We start from the raw sequence: 24,226 nt of genomic DNA, 5'->3' as shown, positions 1-24,226 counted from the left end.
AATCCGAAGCGAGCTGTCTAATGCTTATGAGAAATCCTGAATCATCACGTCTTCTCACAACCATACTGGATCCAATCGGCATAAAGACATGACCTCATCGAGTTGACAATTGTTTCATTTAAAAAGAACGATGCACTGCAAATGTTTTTAAAATATCCGACTGCTTTATGTGCTATTGTTTACGTCTGCATAGTCAGAACAACATGTGTTCTTATCAGCAGCGGTAAATTGAGAATTAAGGCCAGCCAGACACATGACGCATGCACGCCTCGCATGGAAAAGTCAACGACCTGACCTATATCTAGACTCCAAATACCGCTTTATAAGCCTTCACAGCCATGTGCCTCAGTGTTTTGACAAGCAGATCACGCTTGGTTTTAAAGATGTCTGTCAGAATCAAAAATGTTTAGATACGTATTTTTTAGCACAATTTGACGCAAAATTACATGTCAAAATAAACGACATCAGAAGAGCATAGGGCTGCATACGCAAGAGAGATAATCAGCGTTAAGAATTCTGAGGCTGCTGTAATTTGAATTAGGGACGCGTCACCGGGACAGCTGAAGAAACAAGCGATTCTTGCTTTACAACCATCTAATCCCAACGGTCAACTGGGTATCACGCAGCGCTGCGCCAACAGGAGGCATCACGTACGGCTTACAAATTGAGCTGAGAGCCTAGAAGCAATTCTTATTTGGAAGCATTTTTTAAAATCTTCGATTTAAGTTAGAACGTGTATTCGAAACACTTTACTAAAGGTTATCAACCGCCAACTTCAGTAGCTACTAAATCTGAAGCGATGTAAACATGAAGGGACCAGTAGTCCGATTCCCGAGCAAATGACTCCTTTGAGTCGGTTAATTCTAATGAATTGGAAGCAGCGAGGGCGCTACCCAAACGGTGCAATGACTCGTATGAGTCGGTTCTTTATAGTAAATCACACTAAACGCGACCAATAGTCGTTCTTATCTGGCATATCACTTTGTTCAACAAATCACATTTAGTGAGCAGCAAGTTACTGCGTATATGTAACGTCAAATTTAAATAACAGTGTTATTTTGTACACAATACTCGCAACATTAAATAATTAGGGATTAATACTGAGATTAAACATAGCATATTTTGTAATATTCATGAGCTGGCATAACATATAAATGTACAATTAAATGTGTTTTGTTTAATTTGTAGTCACAGATAAAGTGTTGGGTTTGCACTCTAAAAAGTCTGAGAAAGTGAATTAAAAAGTCTGTGTAAACATATTTTGCAAAATGTGTGTTTAACTCTTTTAACGTGTCTATTATGTTAAAATCAAAACTCGTTTTATAAGTTGCAAGTCTTTAAATGCGAAGAGAACTTCTTTAAACGTACATTATAAATCATTCATGGAGTTGTTTTCATTATATTGTTTACGATTCTCTCACAATTGCAACCGCATCACACACATCTGTCACCTGAAATAAATGCCGCATTGCACCTGATAACACATCGACACATCCTGCAGTATCAAAAAACAAAGTATTTGCCTTAAGACGAATACCATTCTAACATATTACACAAACAACAACAACAACACACAAACAATAGTAATGTTTTGGAGTAGGGCGCCTAACAGAAGTATGCTGATGAAAGCAGTCCCGATATATCCCTGCCATGTGTCTGCCTCTTGGTAATGTTAACCTACATTCATAATAAACCAGCTTCCTGTCTCTCTGCCGCAGTCATTAAAGGGAAACGTGCAGAAACTAGATCCAATCCAATGTCCAAACACGTCTCCACAAACACATCCCGCGCGCCAGATCTTTCTCTACACACGTTACAGATTCAAATCGGTTTGTCTAAAAGCCCCTTTTCTGTCTCTTTTTACTCTTATTGTACGTCTGATGTCAGATTTTTCCTTCTTGCCCTCGGAGGGGGAGGATCTAACCGCGTTGAGTCACGCAGCTGTCAAAGATAGCTGTCACCCAGTTTCCACATCAAACACAGTGAATGAGACGCGCAGCCTGTCCCAGGTACCCGACAATGTGTTGCGTCTCCGACAAATGAAAAACGCGCTCCGCGGTGATTCCTCGACAAAAAAGAGAAATATTTGCGCTCGATACTTCGTAACAATCTGGAATAATACAGTTGTGAGTGATTAAAGCGAGGAAGAATCGACCTCCTTGTTGCCAACGTGAAAAGGGGAATTTTGACGGACATGAAGACCAAAAAGGGTACGTATCATCTCCATATCTGTTATATCAGCGATTTATTATGTTTTTTTATCGGTGATTGTGACATATGGATGGAACTTGTCGATGATGGTTGAACAGAAAATGTCTGGCATTGCCTGCTATTGTTTTCCACTGCAGACAAAACAGCCTTTTCTCACCATGTGCTGGCGGGCTGTCACCATGAGCCGTTTCGAATTATTAACACGCGTGTTTATATTCAGCATATAAAGCTTTGATTTTATACAGATATGATTATTTAACCGTCGTATTGATGATTTGTTTTACAGTGTTTTTTTTAATACACCAATGTATAATATAACTGTCATCTGTAACTCTTATGAGCTCTGTAGTTGTTGTTTAAGTGAGTATAAAACGTCTTCGTGTAATGGTTGAACTTCTTTGGCTTGGGAAAATGCTCATGCGCTCAGAGTTTCTCACAACACTCACTCAAGTTTGTTGGGAATACGAGGGAAACTTTCCGAGTGGCCTTGTTTTTAGTTTGACGACTACTTCGTTGCTTTGACTGCATTTAAACATTGTGCTGCGGTTTAAAACGTGCAACGATAATTCCTGACCTCCTTTTGTGAAGTTTGTGTATTTCGCGCCGCTTCCTCGAGGCGACGCTTTCACATTCCCTCCGACCTCGTGTTTCTCACAGCACACAATAGAGCCCGAGCTATTCTCTGCTATTAAGTTTACATTTCTCTTATGTTATGGCACCTTGTCGCGTAGAGTGTCGTGTCAAGCTCTTATCCGCCACCTGACGTGATTTCACGAGTTTTCACCTCGTGAAAAGTCGATAAAACAGAGTTTGAAATGTCCCACAAGCGACATTCTTTTGTTCGGTCTTGAGATTTGCAACAGGTTCCCCTCCCCCTTCCTCCTCCTCATGTAGGCCGACGACAAAATTACTTCTCATTACTCCTTCTCACAAGTTTAATCATTTTCTCACACAACCTCAAAAAATAGACGTGTACGTGATTTCACTCGTTTCGGTTTTTGACTGTTAAGTATCCCACGCACACCCTGGAGCTCAAGTTAGGGAAAGTTTTGTTTCACTTAGAGTGCTCATGAACTAAAAGTCCCCTTAAGCACTTTCAGTAAAACGTGTTATTGACAAACTAACCGGTTTATGATATAAGAGGTAATAATATTCAAGTCGTCATCAGAAACAGGAAGAACGGTATAATATCGGGTTACTTCACTCAAAATCAAAACCCTGTCATGGCTTACTCACCCCATCATGTTATTCCAAACCCACATGACTTACTTTCTTCCACTAAAGGAGCTGGTAGACACAATGTTACCCACTCAGTCATGATTCACAATTTGGAGTGAATAACACTGACATTGTTTTCCTTGAGTGTACCTTAGATAAAGAATCACAGATATGAAAGCAAAAAAACAAATGAGATTTTTTTTTTGAAGGGGGTTAACTATCACTTTACATGAGTTAACTTACCCATGCATAATCGCAGTTTATTTAGTGTTTGCAAGTGCACAAGCTGTATTCACAGTGCTCAGAAAGTCACGATGAAACATTGACACAGTTTAGAGTCTTTGTGACGCCTCCACTCCAACCATGAATCACATGGCTTTGCTTGACAGCAGGGATGTGACACATCAGCTGCCACACACACACTAACAGACGCACGCTTATACATGCATACAGACGGCCAGGCGCTGTTGTGTAGCATTCAGCGGTTGGCATTTTGGATGGAAAGCCAGTGTGTGTAGGATAGGGGGAGGAGGAGGGTCCTCAGCAGGGGTTTGGGGGTTGATGTTTCACTGGGTGTCTTTTGTCCTCCTTCACACACATGGGTACACACTGATTCCCAGCTTACTCATTCCCTGAAACACTTATTGCTGGTTACAAACACATTGCTCATACATCAGTCTGACTTTACACTTTTCCTCATTCTGTACACACATATGCACGTGCAGAATAAACAATACGTTTTAGCTCTGGTCTCTTATGAATGCAGGTGTTTTGGCGATGTCAGGAAGCGAGACGGAGGATGAGGACAGTTTGGATGTGCCTCTTGACCTCTCTTCGAATGGAGGAGTGTCAGGGAAGAGGAAGAGGAGAGGAAACTTGCCCAAAGAGTCGGTACAAATACTCCGGGACTGGCTCTACCAACACAGATACAATGCCTATCCATCAGAGCAGGAAAAAGCCCTGCTGTCCAAGCAGACCCATCTATCCACACTACAGGTACTAAACATTTTCGAAAAGTCTATGTGGCCTAGTACACTTCAAGGAAACCAAAACAAAAACAGCACAACTGCATGTAACAGCATGTGCTGTAATTGAAATAACATGATTGTGGAAAATTGTTATGGAAAGGTTAAAACCGTTTTGCTTTATTATTATTCCAAATTGTTTAGCCATTTTATTTCAATTATTGTCTTTTTCGGTTAGTTTCTAAGACATTTGTAATTATTAAAAATTTGATGCGACACTAATACTATTACAGATGATTTTTAAAGCTGGAATAAAACAACATCAACAACAGGCCTGGCAAAGTCACAGAATACCTTGTCTGAACATTTTTCAAGCTGTACTTTTGTTAAAAGTAGCTATTAGTAGATGCAAAATCTTAAGAAAATTAAAAATAACTCTGTAGTTAGGCTTCAGAGAAGTTTCTTTCTCACGACTACTTGTTTCCGTCAAGAATGCGAGGGGGAATTTTTGAGTTTTCTGCTTTGTTGATCAGTAATCTATTTATATGCTTCACAGGAGAGCAGTTAGCTGTCATCAATGTCTAGTTCAACTGACGTGTGAAGGAAACCGAAAGGTTCAATGTCATAACTAGGCCAGAAAAAAAAGTCAGCTCTTTTTTTCGCTAGTGCTTCTCGGTTTAAGATCACACGTTCTGTTCCCGCTGAGTTTTAGCGTCATATAAACAACACTTCCTGTGAATGCAGTCAATGGAGAGAATTCCTGTGGACAGATGAGTGAATAACTGTTTTGAGTCATCTGAGATGTGGCCACATAGAGAGAAAGAGAGAGAGAGACTTGCTCAGACACTGGGCCAGGAATTTCCCCTGCGCTCAGCCAGCTGTCTCACTAACAATGGGGAGACACAATACACACACATTAACATAGTGAAGACTACCAGGCTCAGCTCAGGCAGACCGTTGGGTACACAATACAGCCCCATTACACAGAGAGCCAAAGAGGCTTCTCATCTGAAGAGACTCGCTGGAAGACAATACAGAAACATTACCATACTGAAGTCTGCATTTTGAAAATGGCCCCTTTAGATACTGAGAAAGAAAAGTTACTTTGAAATAAGTTCTATCAGGATAGGTCAGGATAGAAATGTGAACGCCAACACATTGAAATACGTTATTTCAGGATAGAAATGTGAATGCCAACACATTGAAATAAGTTCTTTCAGGATAGGTCAGGATAGAAATGTGAACGCCAACACATTGAAATACGTTATTTTAGGATAGAAATTTAAAAGCCAAAACATATTTTCTTGTTTGTGTAATAAGTGTATTAATCGCTTTAATTAAATAAATATGTTGAAAATGAAATGCAATAATGTCATCTTAATGCAGATTATTAGCACTTGGTGTTATGAGACAGTAAAATAATAATATTAATAATAATAATAATAATAATTATGATATTTATATAAAAATTGATAAAGTGCTTGTATTTTAATTATTTCTTTATGATATATGTGATTGTGAACTTTTTCTATGATGGTTCTAGCTGATTATTTTAGATTTAAGATTTACCCCAGTGTAAACTTCATGGTAAATGTACAGTTGCCTGTGGTGTGTGATCTACATTAACAAAAAAAAAGGCCAGCAAAGTTTAATTGTTGTTATAAACTGAAGGTGTTAACTGTCAGCCATTTGCCTTGCAGCAGTAATTTGTCTTTTTGTAGAGATGCACATCGAAGTCAAGCATTCACACATTTTTTCTGTAGCCTGAAATGTTGGATTTGCATTAGAGTAGACCTTAAACCCCCTCAGGTGAGACTCGGCGGAGCAATGAAAGATACAGTGCTATTAGCATGATTAAGGCCTAAAGCCTCCAGCACTAACAAAGAACACAATCTGAGGGATAAAGGTGAACTGTTACTTAGGTGATTGAGAGAAATCCTCACCGCCAAGAGCTTCCTGCTTTTAATTGCCAGGTCAGCTTTTTTCAAAGAGGAAAAACAAAAATAGAGTCACATGTTAACTCAATTCAGCCTCATGAATTTCCTTTTTTAACTTAAGTGAGACAGTGTGCAAACAAAGTAAACAAAGGTTTCATAAGACTATACCGTTTGAACTTTAACAGGTGGCAAAATGTTTTAAGACTGAATGGGAATGTAATTTTCTCGACAATTGAACATAACACAAGACAAGCATTTCTATGTTAAAAGACTGGTTATTTTAGCATCAAGTACTATTGAAGTTTATTTCATAAATGATTTTAGCTTTTAATCAATGTTGTTTTTGTTCTGTTCTCAGTAATTTTAGTGTTAATGTTTTTAGTTTTAAACAAACATTAACAATGCTTTTACAGTTTTAAACAAACAATCTTAAAAGCTACAGCTAATTATTTGGGGATTGTAGTACACAATAAATGTAATAATAGTAAAAATTGGATTGTATCAATAATCATTGTATCTGTATCTCTCCACAGGTTTGCAACTGGTTTATAAATGCGCGGCGACGACTCCTTCCTGAGATGCTCCGGAAAGATGGCAAGGACCCCAACCAGTTCACCATCTCGCGGCGGGGCAGCAAGGGTGGCGAAATGCTCAGTGACAACTCCCAGTCCCCGAAACACGGTCTGCTCGCCAACGGAGAAGACCGCAACAGCTACGAGCCTGGCTCACCTCACCCGACCAGCAACACACCCACTTCCAACGGTTACCCCAAAAAGGCCCTGTCCCCTAAAACACCTCCCTCGCCCGGACCTGTCTTACCCAGACCCTCCGTCATCTGCCACACCACTATCACCACAGCCACGCAAGGCATCAACACAACAACGCGCCTCGGCGTCGAGGGAGCCACAGAGCTGCCACTCACAGATGCGGCCAGCCTATTCGGGTGTCGAGGGGAGGGTAACGTCAGCCCTCAGAGCGGCCTGTTCAACACCCCTCCGCCCACCCCACCCGACCTCACCCAGGACTTCAGCGGTTTCCAGCTGCTGGTTGACGTAGCGCTGAAGAGGGCTGCCGAAATGGAGCTGCAGGCCAAAAAGCTCCTCGCCTGAAGAAAAAAAAAACGGATGGAGGAATTAAAGAGCTTCATCGATGTTTGTTTTTCGCCCCCCCCCCCAAATGTGAACTCCACTGGGAGTTCATAAAAAACTTGACTGAGCAACAAAGCAAACTAGCATGGCCTGATCATTTCTATTTTTGGTAAATCAAATTGATGAGGATTCCTTTATGTAAAGCATTTCAAGGTGCCTTGGCAGTTCTTTTTTTTGTATTCCATTTATATGTAAATAAATATGTATCTTCATTTTGTACACAGGGGACCAAAATCAAACACAGTAATACGACTTCCTTCTTTACGAGAAGACGAGCTTTTCTCCCATTCCTCATGAGTCTTTCTTTCTCGTTTTCAGAGATTCGGCTCTATGATTGTCAATTTATGCCTCGTTTTTAGAGAACACGTCTGATATTCTGCCTCGTTTTCTTTTGCACAATATGGCAGGTCATCTCAGTATCTTATCAACTCTAGCTTTCTCTCCAACAGACTCTAATCACTACTGCACCAGGTCATTCTGTGTCTCATAGATGTTCAGTTCTTTTGTATTTTCTTTGTTGTTGTAAAGTTTCAGATGCTGTTAGTACGTTTGTTTTCTTCATTACTCTCGAGGGATATTCAGATGTAGCAGAACTATAGTCTGAGATTTCCTCTGAATACTCAGTGTAGAAACGGCCAGTGAATGTGCCCACATACTTCCCTCCCCACCCCTACACACACATACATACACGCAAACAAATACACACCTTGGACAAGTGAGCTGGAAGAATAAAACACTACATGAATCGTATTAAGTTTTTTTGTTTTGTTTCTTTTTTTGCTGTTTATTACGTTGAGACCACTTTCAGAGGATAAAATGAAAAGAATGGTTTTATGTCACCAAATATGTTGATTTCAAGGTTTTGGGACCTTAGACCAGTGCATTTACAGTAGCCAATGTGACATGATGCCCAATGATGTGACTTCTCCTCCTTACTGTGCAATGTATGTGGCAAATAGGGGTCACACGGTGTTTAAATAAAGTTTTGTTTTCTACAAAATAATCATTCATCTTCCTTCTTCATTGTTTGACAAGTATGTTTACAGTGGGGAAAAAATGGAAAAGTTCTTACATTCATGGTTGTTTCTTTAATCTGAACAATGGCACCAGGTATTAAAAGTCATTCCCATACACTTTTCTTTTTTTAATATTTCTTTGAGAGTTGATTTCTTGAGGACTTGTAGAAGAATGCGAGAATACTCGTGATTTTAACACAAACCCACAGCATTCAGTGTAGTTTTCAGTGTTGTCCACAATCAACCACTTCCAGGGATGGCTAAAAATGGATGCTGTACAGGGCTGCTTTCATGGTGATACATTACATTAAAACAGCCAAAAGACAGTATCTTCCCTGCCTGCAGACCTAATACTAAAACTTTATAAAACTCTTATTATTAATGCTAGTCAGACATGTTTGAAACCTTTCTATTTGTAATTGAAACGTAAGTTTATAAGTGTATTTTTCTTGCTAACAATTGTTTTGCAAACAATAGCTTTTCTGAAGAAAATGTTACATGATATGTTTTATTAATATTGTTCTACAGTTAAAACATGATTACATGTGATATGACACATTTCAGCTGTGTTTTTAAGCACACTGAATTTTACAGTTTATGTTTTATTTTACCATGTTATCACAATAGTAAATCGTTTTTGTGTCTGACTGTCTGGACAAGCTCTAGTTTGCAGGTCCCGCCTTCATTAACTGAAATGCGATTGGTTGATCATTTTGTTCTTCAAGATATACTGTGACATGATTGGCTACCATTGATTAGGCTATTTTCACCTGACGGTAACACGTGAAAATTTTCACTTGACAGCGCTGTGCAATGAAGAATGTTTAGAAAAAAGTAAATAACTAAACATGATTACTTAAACAATTTGGGTATTTATAAATAGAGCTGAAATGCAGGACAGTGCTTGGAAAGTGGAACGTCAGGTGCCCCACTTTCTGAACCGAAAGCAGCTACATAATTGATACACAACACAATTTGCTGACCTTTATGTGGTGAGTATAACAAGTTAATCTTTGTGTATTATGACGATTGTTAGCGTAAAGTTTTCCATTTCGATTTGGGGACAGTATAGATTGCTTTGTTTGTTGAATCAAGCATAAAAAAATCGTAATTGACAACATTGACACTTGTGGTCGCCAAACAAGATTGAGCTAAATTGGTTTATATAGCCTCTGGTTTATTATGTAGTCTCTATATTATTGTTTACAACGCTAATTTGAATGTTTGGTCAGAATTAGCATGCAAGTATAACTTTGATAATCATTGGCTGCTAATATGATTATCATATGATTTTCCAACTTTACCTCCATCCGCTCCATCCAAACAAGTAAGTGATAGTTTACCCAAAACTCTAAATTCTGTCATTACGCAATGACACTTGTTAAAAACCACTTGTTCACACATTTCTTTATTATGTTAAACGCAAAAGAAGATATTTTAAAGAGAATGGTTGACTACAATAGTTGTTTTTCCTACTAAGGATGTGGATTATGGTTGGTTTTCTTTTTTTCTTCTAAATATGCGTACATGTATATCTCAAAATTCTCGAATTAGTCACCAATTTTTTTCTAATTTATTTGAGACAAATTGAAAGTGAACAAGGGCCCTTTAATTTTTCTTAAATGCTGCAGTTTTATTTTTACAAAATATAATCTTTTCTGCAATAACTACAGTGGAATTTTAAAAGAAAAATCCAAGTAAAAAAGTGAATGATACAAATTAAAGAACTTTTGGGCTTAGTCCCTTTATTAATCTGGGTCGCCACATAAGGCTTTTCATTAACATTTATTATTACTTTGCATTTCTGCCTGAGTTACTGACTTAAAGCAATTAAATAATGATATACTTTTTATACTAATAATAATATGCAGTTTCACTATTACTGATTTTGTTATTGAAGGTTATGCAACAATACCGTTTATTAACGCAGATGCTTCAGCGCCAAACGAGTGCTTTACATCATATTTTATTCTCCTTTTCTTTTCGTTGTATTTCAAATAATAGGCCTATAAATGTTTAAAGTTTTAGGTAAAGATGCCCACACATGCAAGCTAACCCACGGTCAGACTATTCATACAACCGGCAAATAATTATAGTGAAATCAGCATAACCGAGTCATCACGCTTTATTACGCAATCAACATCAGAAAAAAGCTAAATGTTACAGTCTTAAAAAATGATTTAGTATATTTTAAGGTGTTAGTGTAGCCAGAAAAATACCTAAAAAGACAACAAAAGTCACAATTATTACCGTGAAAGTTGGTTAGTTTTTGGGATAACACTCAACTCAAAGGTTATATAATTTTTTCATCATTTTGAAAGTAAGAAAAAAAGATTTTTCTCATAGGCTATGAGTTTTTTCCTGTGATATCATCCGGTTGGCATTAGTAAAAACGCCATTATAAACTATTGGGTTACTTGGCCTATACCTGTCATTTTATTTATTTATTAAACCTATTTTAATAACTGTTTCAGGTTATTTTCATTTTGTAGGGCCATGAGATACATGAGATATGATATGTTTTCTTGTGTTTAATTTTGTTGAATTTATTTATTTTTAAAGCGTTTAATATTTCAAATTAATTGCATGCGTTAACGCACTAGTTTTGACAGCACTTGTATTATAAAAGTTTGGAACCACTTGAGGATGAGAATACAATACAGTGTCTAATTGGGTTTTTTTTTTTAGCAGATGTAAACATAACCAAAGATTATCATGGGAAACCTTAACCTGCAGATGGCTCTTCTTTTCCAATATTTGAAAAGGTGCAGTAACATGTTAGGCCAGACAGAAAACGTGGATTGCTTTAATTGCATGAAGCGGAAGGAGGTACATCTAAACGAGATGATTTATATCAACCCACCGATGCCCTGCCTTGACATCTCACACATATTGAAGGCATGTTCTTACAGGCTATTGCTAAATCATACTGACATTCTTCTGTGTGTAAGCTTCGCAAGAACTTCAATTAGCATAATCCTGCATTTAATTAGCAGTAGCTAAAACCAGACGTCAACTATGGCCTGCCAATGGCGTCTGTGAGAGCGTGCATGTCTGTGTATCTGAGCACAGACAATAAAGGCGGATTAGCAGGGACACGTCTGTCCTGGATATTCAATCACACTCAGTTAGACAGCTGTTCTTTAGACTTCTCGCTGGGCTGAGGTCCAAACAAACAACTCAAAGAGTCATTGGTCTAGTTGGCAACAAGTGATCAAAGTGATTAGCAGCTCAAAGTCGCTAATTAACCGGACACCTATATTTAAAAAGACTTTACATTCTGTAATACTAAAGACTTTTGAATGGCTCCCGCAATGAATGAGAGTTTATTTGTTCATCTGAGCCCGAAGGTGGATATTAGGAGTCAAAGAAGATCTGTTCTAGTTACTCAGGCCTCAGGCGATGATTTAAAATTAGGGAAGCTTGTTTTTAACTCAGAGTAAAAAAAAATAAAGTTAAAATAAGCTACACAATGAGATGCAAAGTTATACATGTTAAGTCAAAACTGTGAGAAATAAAGTTGTGGGAAAGTAAACACATCGTCAGATAAGTTCCAATTTTGCTAAATAAAGTTTCATTTATGAAAAACGAAAACAATTACCACAAATCAAAATATTAATAAAAACAATGTGCGGGATTTAAAGTAGCAATTTCATTGAAGAGGCACAATTTTAAGTCGTAAATGTGAGGTAGGTATAGGGGATGGCAAACACAATTAAAAATACAAAACCGTTGTGAGATTTAGTCGCCGCCATGAGAATCGTTCGCAAATTATTTGACGAAGTTGTAATTATGAGGCATGTCACAATGCTGAGAAATTAAAATTAAGACATGAACACACACACAAAGTGTGATTTTTATTTTATTTTTTTATTTATTTATTTATTTATTTTTAAAGTTGTGAATATTAGAAAGCCGTAATTACGAGGTGCAAGTTGTAATTATAAGGGTGCCAAACTGTGCGATCTAAAGATCTAAATTACAAGAAGTGAAATCACAAGTGTAGGAGAAATTCATAATCGTGAGATATTTCACAACAAAGAATTGACATCACAATGATGAAGCACAGTGATAGCAAGGCACAACTGTAAAGTATATCACAATTAACTGTCAAAAGTAAATTAGCAATATTGAGATGTAAAATGAATATGTAAATTACAGTTGTGCGATTTAAAGACATCACAAATTAATGTCATGCCTCAATTATGAAAAATTCAATCACAATTGTGTGTGTCATTATAGCGAGACATAATTAAAAGTGTTCATCACAGATCTAAAAAAACCCAAAAACAATTACAAAAAAAATACAATATTAACTTTAAATTGCAATAAGATGTCACAGCTAGGAGACATTTTGTAACAATCGCAAGATATTCAGTTACTCGGATATTCACTCCAATTTATTTGTGTTTCTGTGAAAATGTTTAACACAGCAAGGACAGTTTTAAGTATTTATCTTCTGGAGAATGTTTAATTTTTTTTAGCTTGGCTGCAATAAAAAAATATACTGCTATGGTCAGTAGTATATGTATTTATATATATATATATATATATATATATATATATATATATATATATATATATATATATATATATATATAAATGTATGTATGTATGTATGTATGTATGTATGTATGTATGTATGTATGTATGTATGTATGTATGTATGTATGTGTGTGTGTGTGTGTGTTTGTGTGTGTATGTGATAAATGAGAAAATAAAAACGTAGGTTATGGATGTGACTAAAAAGGTATGTGAGTTTACAGTGTATAACCTACTTTGTAGAAATTCTGTGAATAAAACTGCACAACCCAAAATAAGTAATGCTTATCAAAATAATTAGACTTGGCTCTCTAAAGAATTTATTAGTTTATTTGACGTGTTTGCGTTTATGATAAATATGGTAAATATTGGTAAATATTATTGTTTAAAAAACACTGACAGAGACTTTGAGTATTTTTACAGTAGTGAACAATACAAGTCTACCTTAAATTAAACTGTAAGCTAAATACCAGTGTTTTGTTAAATGTATATAGTAAAATATAATGTATTGTCATCAGTGGTGTAAAGTATAAAATTACAAATACTCAAATTATAGTAATTGAGTAGTTTTTCCTCTGGAATTGTACTTAACTAAATAGTTTTAAAAATGTGTACTTTTACTTTCCCTTGAGTACAAGGGAAGTTGGGTGCTGTATCTGTACTTTCTCCACTACTTTCATTCAACCTGCAGTCACTACTTAATCTTTTCTTGTCTATGGGGATTTGAAATATCTTGTGGTTCCTGTTGCACAGAAGGTAAATCACATCTTAATGAACTACCTCAAGACATAGGCGATTTATTGCAGCAAACTGTTTAGAAGTATTAGAAGTGTACAAAATGTTCAAAATCTTTACCCGCATTGACCCAGAGACTGTTTAGATGCATGTCACTGATAAGAAAATGACAGATGTTTACTGTATGACTGAAATGGCCTACAAAAATGACGTCAGATTGACTTTATACCCCAGCGTTCTAGGGACATTGCATTTTGTTTCAAATTAAAATCATGTTGTTGACATCAGCCACCAACGTCAGGCTGACATCAACGTCCAACCTAAAATCAACCAAATGTCTAATGATGTTACCGCTTGACGTTGTGTGGACGTTACCACTATGACGTCAGATGTTGGATTTCAGTTGGTATACCTGACGAATAAATGTCAGTATTTGACATCAATATGACGTTATTTTAAGATGTGTTGGCTCAGTGTTGGATTTTGGTCACTTTCCAACACAACCTAATATCATCCTCATTTGATGTTGTTACAGGACATCAAAATAACGTTGTCCTTGACACTGTCAAGACATTGAATTTTGGTCACCTGACATCTCAATCTAAATCTAACCTAATATTAACGTCCTATGAAGTTGTGTGCCTGTTGGGCAATAACTAGATGCACTACAGAATGTTACGTTTACAAACATCCACATATTATATGTAAATGCATCAATTTTTTAAAGCGTAATACTCACTACTCTTGTACCTTTTGAAAGGTCTTTTTACTCATACTTTGAGTAATATTTACAACAGATACTTTTACTTACCCTCATTTTTAGGCAAGTAATGATACTTTTACTTAAGGATGATTTTTCAGTGCTCTTTCCACCTCTGATTGCCATCATGGCAAAATAAATTTGTTATTAGAAATGACTTATTAAAACTGTTTAAAACAGCACTTGTGAAATATTTGAAAAATAATTCAAATTTCACAATCATTTTGTCTTTAAAAGTAATGTATGAATACTGGAAATACACAAACAGGTTTCCATATAAAAAGAAAAATCCCTCTCTATTCATTTTTGTATACACAACATTTGAAAATGAATCACACCATGGCTGTGAGCATCTGTAATGTTTTAATGATCAAAAGTTCATACACGTGCCATAACATCAACAGTGTCGTTACAATAAATACAAAATGTAAGTAGTAAGATATCCTTAGATGTAGGTTACATTTACAATGAAGAACATTCATGTATTTACACACACAGTCGTTTTGATAAAGTTTATGCTTACAAGAACAGTTAAATACATCATGTCCTGCCTTTTATTTTCCCAAAATGTTGCGGTGGGTGCACAGTCCACAGTTTTGGCAATAATACACAGTCTGATCTACGTACATTTTTAAGAGGTAAACCCCTAAAAAGTCAGGACTTACTATGTTGCCAGATATAAACCAACATTGTCACATCAGTGAACGACAACAATTAAGAAAATCAGGTTGTGATCACTTTCGGCAAAAAGCCTAGTGCTATATATAATCTCACAAAATATCTCTCTAATGTCTCATAAATATCTCTAAAAACAAGGGCAATGCAATCCATTGATATTTAAACATTTCGGTATCATTTAATTCATACAATATACTTTTACTGATTGTCCAAATCAATTTATGTTGGTATTTTATTAGCCGACATAACTCTTAAACTGTTTAAAAAAAAATCCAAATTTTGCTCTGAATTTGTACTCTAAATGCAGTGGAATAACTACCGAGCACATTGACATAGAAATATCAATATGCAAATGTACTTTGTCAATATTGAATGCTTTTAATAAGGTAACATTTCCAATACAAGACCTCTTCATGATAAACACAAACATACACACACACACTCAGAAACACACACACACACATTCATACACATGTTATATAGTCTCCCCTGAGGCTACGTTGTGCATGACTATCATATATTCATAAATTAAGGCCGAGCGTTTAAACATCAATAATAATTCAAACAAACATTAACCACAGTAGAAGGGCTCTAGTGCATAATAACTGGAACCAAGGGTTTAGTGTATTTAGAGAAACACTACAAGAACTAAACTAAAGCCAACTCAAATAAACTGCACTGTAAAAAGCAATGTTACTTTACTTTTGGGGAAAAAAATTGAGTAAAACCGTTGCCTTTTAAAGCGACAAGCTGATTTTACTTAAAATAGTGAGTAAATCCATTGTAAATCCATTTTACATCATAAAAAGTTTAGATGCAAAAACCTCTAAATGCTGTTGATATATTCTTCTTGAGTGTAGGCTCAGAATATTTACTTTTAGAGTCACAAATAAGTTATTTTCATTGCCTTTGAAGGGAAATACTTGAACATAAACAACATAGGAGGCTGATAAAAACTTATTTTAGGAGAAAATTTTAGATGACATTCAGAGGTTTTTGCATCTGAACTCTTCATATAGAACCCTAGAGGTCCATTCAGTCGATCTCCAGGCCTGGTTGGAAGCACTTTTAGCATAGATCATCGAATCAGACCATCAAAACTTTCAAAAGGGCTTCGGTAATTTAAAGCTTGACTATTCTGTAGCTACATGTACTATTTTCTGGCTAGATATGACTGGGAACTATGCTCTCATTCCGGCTTAATACGCAGTTAACTTTGCTGTTGAACAATGGCTGCAGCAGGCGCAATAGATGTTTCCATCCAAAGATGCAAATTAAATGTGCAAAACGGGTATATCGCATTTAAGACATGCGAATAAAGCAGCGTTTCTATCCAACGAGTCAAAGAGAACAAAATTGTCACTTTGTGATTAACTGGCACCAAATATCAAAAATAAAAAGGGAGTTTGCTGCAGTAGGAGAAGCTGCGTGAATCTTTTCTTCATTTAATAAATGACATGCACCTCAGAAGACAATTCTGACATCCAATGAACGTGTGGTGGTGGTGTTTAAAGGTGAGTGCAAATGCTCTTGACAGTTCTGGAGGTAATTAATAATATAATAACACTAATACTGAAATGATTACAGCATTTTAGAATGACCAAAACGACATTTCAGATGTTTTACAATTTACAATTGTCCATTCACACACATTTGAATCATCACATGTTCTTTTATAACAAAGTCACATGACATTTTTAATGCGCATTCTGGAATTTCTTCGGTAAAAGTGTTTCCATTATAGTTATGTGCATCTTTTCTTATCTAATAAGAAGTTTAAATTTCAAAATGTATGCGCATAAAAATAGGTTGATGGAAACATAGCTAATGATACTGCACAATGGTTACCTAGTATGTAGGGACTAATTTGAGGTTCTGCAATGCGGCAGCAAAGTCCCTTGATTATAATTACGCCAGAATCAAAGTATAGTTCCTAGTCACATCAACTGAAAAAATAGCAACTTAATTTTTTGTACACCACCGGAAGATGCTAATGGTGTAATCTGATTTAATTATGTATGCTAAGCTAAACTAAAAGTGCTCGTATCAGACACAAAGATTAAAACGAAACGAATTAAAAAATGATAACTCAGCTGTTAAACTCTGTACACTCTCAGAAATAAAGGTACATGAACTGTCACTGGGACAGTACCTTTTCAAAAGATACATATTTGTACCCAAAGAGTCCAAAGTGGTACCTCAAAGGTGCACATTAGTACCCAAATGTATCTAAAAAGTTCCTTTACCATTGTGGACCTTTAGGTACAAATATGCACCTTTTGAAAAGGAGCTGCCCCAGTGACAGCTCCTGTACCTTTATTTCTGAGAGTGTAGGGACTTTTAAAAAGAGCCTATTTAAAAATAATAAAATAAAATGGACTTCCTTTCTAAATCTAAATAAATATTTATAATTATGGAAAATGTTAAGTTACTTAAATTTAAGGCGACAAATTTACTCCGTTTTAAGTCAAGCTAACTAATCGATTAAAAAGAAAATTGTTTACTTGCTTTTTAAGTGCCTAATCGCTTTTTACAGTGTATGAAAATAGAGAATGGCTGCACATTGACTGCTGGAAAATGAATATGAATATAGTGACGTGTCTATCCACAGTGAAATATTCTGAGCAAAGGAATAAAATTAGCTCTGCTTATTTAACATATTTCACAAGTGCAAATTAGTATTATCAGTTATTGAAAGATATGAGACAGTGCAGTTTAGTTTCGACTAGTATTAAGTCAGTGCGACTAAGATGTAGTGGTGTGTACAAATGAAATACTCAAGCAGGGCAAGAGTGTGGTTCGACAGATCTCTTTAAATAGAAAAATAATAAGCTGATGGCATGTGCTCTGCTTTGATACATGTGTCTCTGCAGGGTTGCTGAATGTATATACATCTTCGTATGAATAAAAACAAAAGAAAGCTTGACTATATTACAATATATCAACTCTGCTACATATTGTTTGAAAAAAAAAAAGACGAAATATGCCTTCAGGAAAATTAGGAAGCACTTGGGTACATGCACTTGATGTAGAAACACACACACTTACATACACACACTTGACTGGCTTGGCCGAGGATTAAGACTAACATGCTAACTTGTGATTATAAATATATGAATAAACTGCGCTGTCAAAGTTTGAACTAAAATGTGTTTGTCTTACATTTATCAGTTTGACACAGCAGTTTAGATACTTCAAAATTCAAAAGGTGGGAAATGATAGATATCTGCGACTTTGTTTTATCAAGTATTAAATATCTCTACAACTCCATTACAAAATACTGATTTTATTTTATATTCATGTATACAAACATTTAGACAAATATAGTGAGGAGCTATATTAGTGAGCAGTCAAGAAGGCGTCTTTAGAATCGTCATTTATATATTTACAAAATACTGGAAACAGCTAAACAGTGTGCATTTCTCTGAAATGAGTTAGTGTCCAGTTTAACGTAACGACGTGTGATAATTGTCGGTAAGTTTATGGCTAAAATAATAGGTTTGTCCACAGTTGATGAGAAACCGATTTGCAACATATGGTTACAGCCAGTTAGAAGTTTACTGTACAATTTTTGAAGGACAGAATCGGCCAATGAGATTTCACAGTGGGTGGAGCTATTCAGTGCTACAGAATTAAAATATGTCAAAAAAGTCGGTTGTTGTGGTCGCGGCATGTTCACACTGACAACGATTTTATTGCTGGAGGAGACACTAGAGGTTAAATTGCTTTCCTGGTGTCATCAGAAATATTGTAACGTCAACAAAAGTATTGATGCATTTGTGATTTACAATACAAGTTTCAATGTAAGTTATTATATAGGGTCAGTTTTTATATATTTATGTTAAAATATTTGTGATAGAAAGTTAATAACAATTTTGATGTTTTATGAGTTTTTTAAGTGCTATAATTACAATAGCAGTAATAGTAATTATTATTAAAAAAATCTAAATTAACATTTAAAAACACAATATCAATAACCAAAAAATGAAATCTCCTGATATATAGGGTTACAATTGCAGTGATTTGTAATATTGTGTCTAAAAACACAATAAAATTGCAATTGCGCTAAATTAAGTGACGATAATTAAAAAAAAAAATTCTATTTCTAAATTGGGTCAGAATTGCGATATAAATGGTATGTTGAACAGTTTTACTAGTGTCATCACAAATGATGTTACATCAACAAAAATATTGGCACGGTTGTGATTTACAATACATGTTTTAATAAAAGTTCATATATAGAGTCAGTTTTTACATATTTATGGCAAAATCTTTGTAATAGTTATTATATAAAAATGTTGATCTTTTGTGACGTGAGATATAGTAATAATTAAAATATAGAATCAAAATTAAATCACAATGACAAAAACAAAAAATGATATCTCATGTTATGTATATAGGGTCACAATTGCAGTGATTTGTTATAAAGTATATAAAAACTCAATTAAATTGCAATTACATTAAATAAAGTGACGATAATGGAAAAAAGTATTGATATTGGGTCACAATTATGATATTTTCTTCAATGGTGTGATTCTACAAAATTAATTATGAGGAATAATAAGTCAAAATTGTGATATAAAGTCATATATACCATTGAATTTTTAGCCCCCCCTAAAAATCTGCTCTCAGTTAAACAGAAATTGAGGAAAAAAATAAACAGGGGGGGCTAATAATTCTGACTTCAACTGTATATCGCTAGATATATTTCCTTGTGTCATCAGAAAACAAAACATCATCATCAAAAATATTGACGCGCTTCTGATTTACAATACATGTTTCAATATAAGTTAATATATAGGGTCAGTTTTTATATAGTTATGTCAAAATCTTTGTGAAAGAAAGTTATCACAATTGTGACATTTTATGACTTGAGAAATAGTGATAAGAATAATATAAAATCTAAATGAACATTCACACTTACATAAAAAAAAAGAAAAGAAATCTCATTATATATAGGGTGTCCATTATATTTTCTTTAATGGTGCAATAAAAAACAAATTATGAACAATAAATTTGTAATTGTGATGTAAAATCACATATACATCGCTAGATGTTGAATCGCTTTCCTAGTGTCATCAGACATGGTGTTAAGTGAACACAAATTTTGATGCACTTGTGATTTACAATATATGTTTCAATATAAGTTAATATATTCACCTTATTCTTTGCCGACGAGTGGGCGCAGCCATTTGAATCTTTTTGGCTCGAGACTTCCGGTCTCATTCACTTCCATTCATTTTTAGACATTAAAAACTGCGCATTCCACTGTTTGATGTTGCAAACTGATATTTTCTTATTATATTATTCTACTTGGTCTGTAGTCATGCAAACATTTGTTTGTAGAGTAAGTAGTTTGACCGTTTTCTGCCGTTTATTATTCCAAGTCATTTCTCCCATAGGCGACTGAATCGGAAGTTCTAAAACAATCGCGAAAACAGGCGCACCACTGCATTTTAGAATAAGGTCAATAGGGTCAGTTTTATGTCGGTATGGTAATATTGGCAAATAACATCAGAAGAAATAAAATCTTTGCAATATAAAGTTATTATATCACAATTGTTTTATTGAGAAATAATGATAATTGTAATATAAAATAATAATTAACATTTAAATTCACAATAAAATAACAATAACCAATCTTATGTGACTATATAAAGGGTCAGTTGCAGTGATTGGTTATAAAGTATATAAACAGCTATAAAAACAAATGTGAGAAAGTAAAGCCACTCACAAATATAATAAAGTCACAATTAAATTGCAATTACACTAAATAAAGTGACGACGATGAAAAAGAAAAAATTTTTTTTTTGATTTATCAGGTCATGATTGCGATTTATTTTCTTCGGTGGTACAATTCAAAAATCAAAATTATGAGCAATAAAGTTATAATTGTGATATAAAGTCATATTTTTATATATTATAATAAACAATTGTGTTAAATTATTTGTGCAACTGTGGAATATAAAACCACAACTCGGAGAAATAATCAGAATTATGCTATATATAAACCATTATATATCATTAAATTATAATAAAACATTGTATTTGTTTTGTTTTGACAATGTATTTAAAATTCTAAAATAAGAAAATTCAGAACTATATACAAATTTTAATGAACACAACTACAATTACTCCTAGTCAAAATAAAGATGAGGAAATAAAATCTTCTGTCATACACAGGGTCATAACTGTGAAATAGGTAATTATGAGAAATGAAGTTGCAATTAACCTAAAATTGAAAGCCACACTGCACCACCTTGCTGATGAAACTACAAATCAGCAAATATTATTTCAAATAAAAGACTTTGGTCACTTTATCGCTGTCAGTGTGAACGGGGCTTAATGCTGAATGAAATCCCTGACTGCCCATATGTCATGTTTTATAATGTGACGCATTGCTACTTTATTAATGGCTAATGAATCAGAGCTGTGACGACTGGCCTGTCCTGACCGCACTTCTGTCAATGACGTGAAAGCTGACAGATAAAAGTGTCACATTTGACAGATACCATAGATATCCATGTCAGTCGAACAGGTGAGTAGCACTGCTGAGAACGGATAGCAGAAAGATGGCAGGAAATGAAATGAGACCAGAGGACAGGACGGGATGATCAAGTATGAGTTTGATAAATATGGGAAGAAAAGAAGTGTTTTTTTGTCCACTCTGTCCCTTGATAATGAAAACAGAAGAGCCTCACCCTGTCTCAGAGGTGACACGTGAGAGATTGAAGTGCATTTACACAAACGTACAACTGCAATTCAAAGCTACATTGGCGGTAAAATCTTCAGAAGTGATCGGTATGTTGCCCTTTTAGAAGTTATGTCCTCTTTGAGAACACAAGACATATGGCTCTTAGACAGTAACTGCAAAAATCTACAAATCAATAATAAAATTCAGTAGTGTGCATTATTCGGGTAGTAATACTAACAGACATAATAATATGCTTTTAGGCATGAATATATATTTGTTATATGAATTAAATATAGAGTGTCTAATAGAAATAGTAAAAGTCTTTGGGAGTTTAACAAGGGAGCTACATCGCAATTGGCAGGATGGAGGAAGAGAGTTAAATTAAAGGGATAGTTCAACAAAAAGAACTCAAATTTATTGGTTTAACCTCAGATTAGTTTTCTTCGGTAGCTTTTTAGATAAATCTGTCATTTTGCTGATTCTTAAAATGCAAGTCAATGGCTTCCAGCACTTCCAGCACAAACCCAAACATATAAAGGCAAGACAACATGAATACCTATAGGCCTGATGATATGTGATGTCTTAAGCACAAGACACACCAAGCTGAAATCAAAGAACTAGCGGTGACGAAAACCGACTCTGTTTTCTCCTCGTTTCAGCAAAATACCATATGTGGACACATCATATAGATGATTGCAGTCTGAGGCAACGTTTACACGGCTATGTAGCCAAAATACAACAAACGTCCTCTGCAATTAAAAAAAAAACGCTACATTTACATTAGTTACAACAGCGTTTTCAAAATTATTCTACAATTACACATCTGAAAAAATAGGCAAAAACGCTGTACAGTGGTCCCTCGCTGTAACAAGCTTCTTTTCGTGGCCTCGCAGTTTTAAAAAAATTTTTTTTAATGCAATTTAACATGTTTGTTTTTCTACAGGGCATTGTGTTATGCATCCTGATTCGCACATTGTGTTCTGCATCCTTAAAACATTTATAATAATTGTAAAAATTAAGCTGGCTACTTTGTGGATTTCGGCTAGTACGTAACGCAAATAACGAGGGACATTTACATAGACATCAGTGATCTAATTATTTGCCTTAATCCGAATAAGACAATAATATGATTACGGTTTGTACATGAGTTGCTTTTTTGAATGTTTCTTTCATGTTCCCATCTCACATGATGCAGTACATCATTTATTTAACGTCATTACTTCACCATCCAACACTTGTTTCCATTGGGGTTTTACACAATGATAGTTTGTGTTCGTCATATCACCATATGTGATTTTGGGCATTTAGTTTTTAAGTTTGCGAAAAGTTCAACTGCTGTTCATTTCTCACACTATGCACCAAACAGACAATGGTGGATAAAAATTCTCAAGTAACAGGCCACCTCTGCAGTCTGCAGATACCATTGGAATTCATTCACTAAATTTTCATTCATGCCTCATGACAAACTCAGAGGTACTGAATGAGAGCACAGTAATCGTTTGCCGCTTGCAAAAAAAATTGTTTGGTTTCAAAAGCTGACCACTGCTGTGTGTGTGTGTCCTTTCGCAAAATGTAGCAAAGTACTACAAAATGGTATTAGTTCGATTGCAGTGTTTACATGTCTGTACTGCACTTCAATAATGAGACTAAAATAGAAATATTCCATGTCTCAGTCCGATTTCGTTGCAGTTCGATTATGACTTTAGTCGGACTATTCACATGGTAGACTTTTAATCATAGTATTGTTTTAATCATATTAAAATAAGAGTTTTGGTGTCCATGTAAACGTACTGCTTGTTAGTAAACAGAGGTGGGAACTGGTGGATGTGCAACAACTTTAATCATAAGGTAAACACAAAACAACTGTTTTCATCTGGAGCTCCTTTATGGGACTCAACACTTGTAAACACTTACCCCATTGGGCTTGCAGCTATCAGCACCACCTACACTTATCACAGCTACCAAGCCGACCAATCACAGAGCTTGTGCTATCTGCCGTTGCGACGTAGTTAAAGAGAGGTGCGCGTCAGCCACGGCAAGAGCTATGCAACCACGCGAAGGCTGTGCCATACATACTAGGGATGGGAAGATTAATCGATATGTATCGATACGCGGTCATGCGCGTGCACGATGCGAGTGCATCGGTAGAGCAGCAAAGGATGAATGAAATTTTGCAAGCAAATCGAGATGCATCGGTTTTTGCGAGATGCATCGGTTTTTCCAAGATACAACTTATATTTTTAATATAGAATGTATTTTTTATTTATTACAAGTGTTGTCAACCTGTTTTTGGCGCATAATTTAATCGACCTACATAAAGTA

At 35.3% G+C, this 24,226-nt stretch overlaps 1 protein-coding gene and 1 long non-coding RNA gene across 2 annotated transcripts in view; both read left to right on the top strand.

The window, feature by feature from the left end:
• Window positions 1-1,972: 1,972 nt before the first annotated feature.
• Window positions 1,973-8,479, top strand: tgif1 (TGFB-induced factor homeobox 1). The gene is given in 3 exon segments (NM_199567.1): window positions 1,973-2,210; window positions 4,196-4,425; window positions 6,865-8,479. Coding segments are annotated over 3 exon segments (822 nt in total). The 5' UTR covers window positions 1,973-2,194; the 3' UTR covers window positions 7,441-8,479.
• A 769-nt stretch (window positions 8,480-9,248) lies between these two features.
• LOC141380822 (uncharacterized) overlaps window positions 9,249-24,226 on the top strand; it is an 81,717-nt gene continuing 66,739 nt past the window's right edge. The window contains exon 1 of the long non-coding RNA XR_012399714.1: window positions 9,249-9,487. This is a non-coding gene — a long non-coding RNA (uncharacterized lncRNA). The remainder of the gene's footprint in view (window positions 9,488-24,226) is intronic.

This window comes from Danio rerio, chromosome 24 (assembly GCF_049306965.1).
Source record: "Danio rerio strain Tuebingen ecotype United States chromosome 24, GRCz12tu, whole genome shotgun sequence".
NCBI classification, from domain to species: Eukaryota; Metazoa; Chordata; class Actinopteri; order Cypriniformes; family Danionidae; genus Danio; species Danio rerio.
This window is presented reverse-complemented; position numbering and strand designations above follow the sequence as displayed.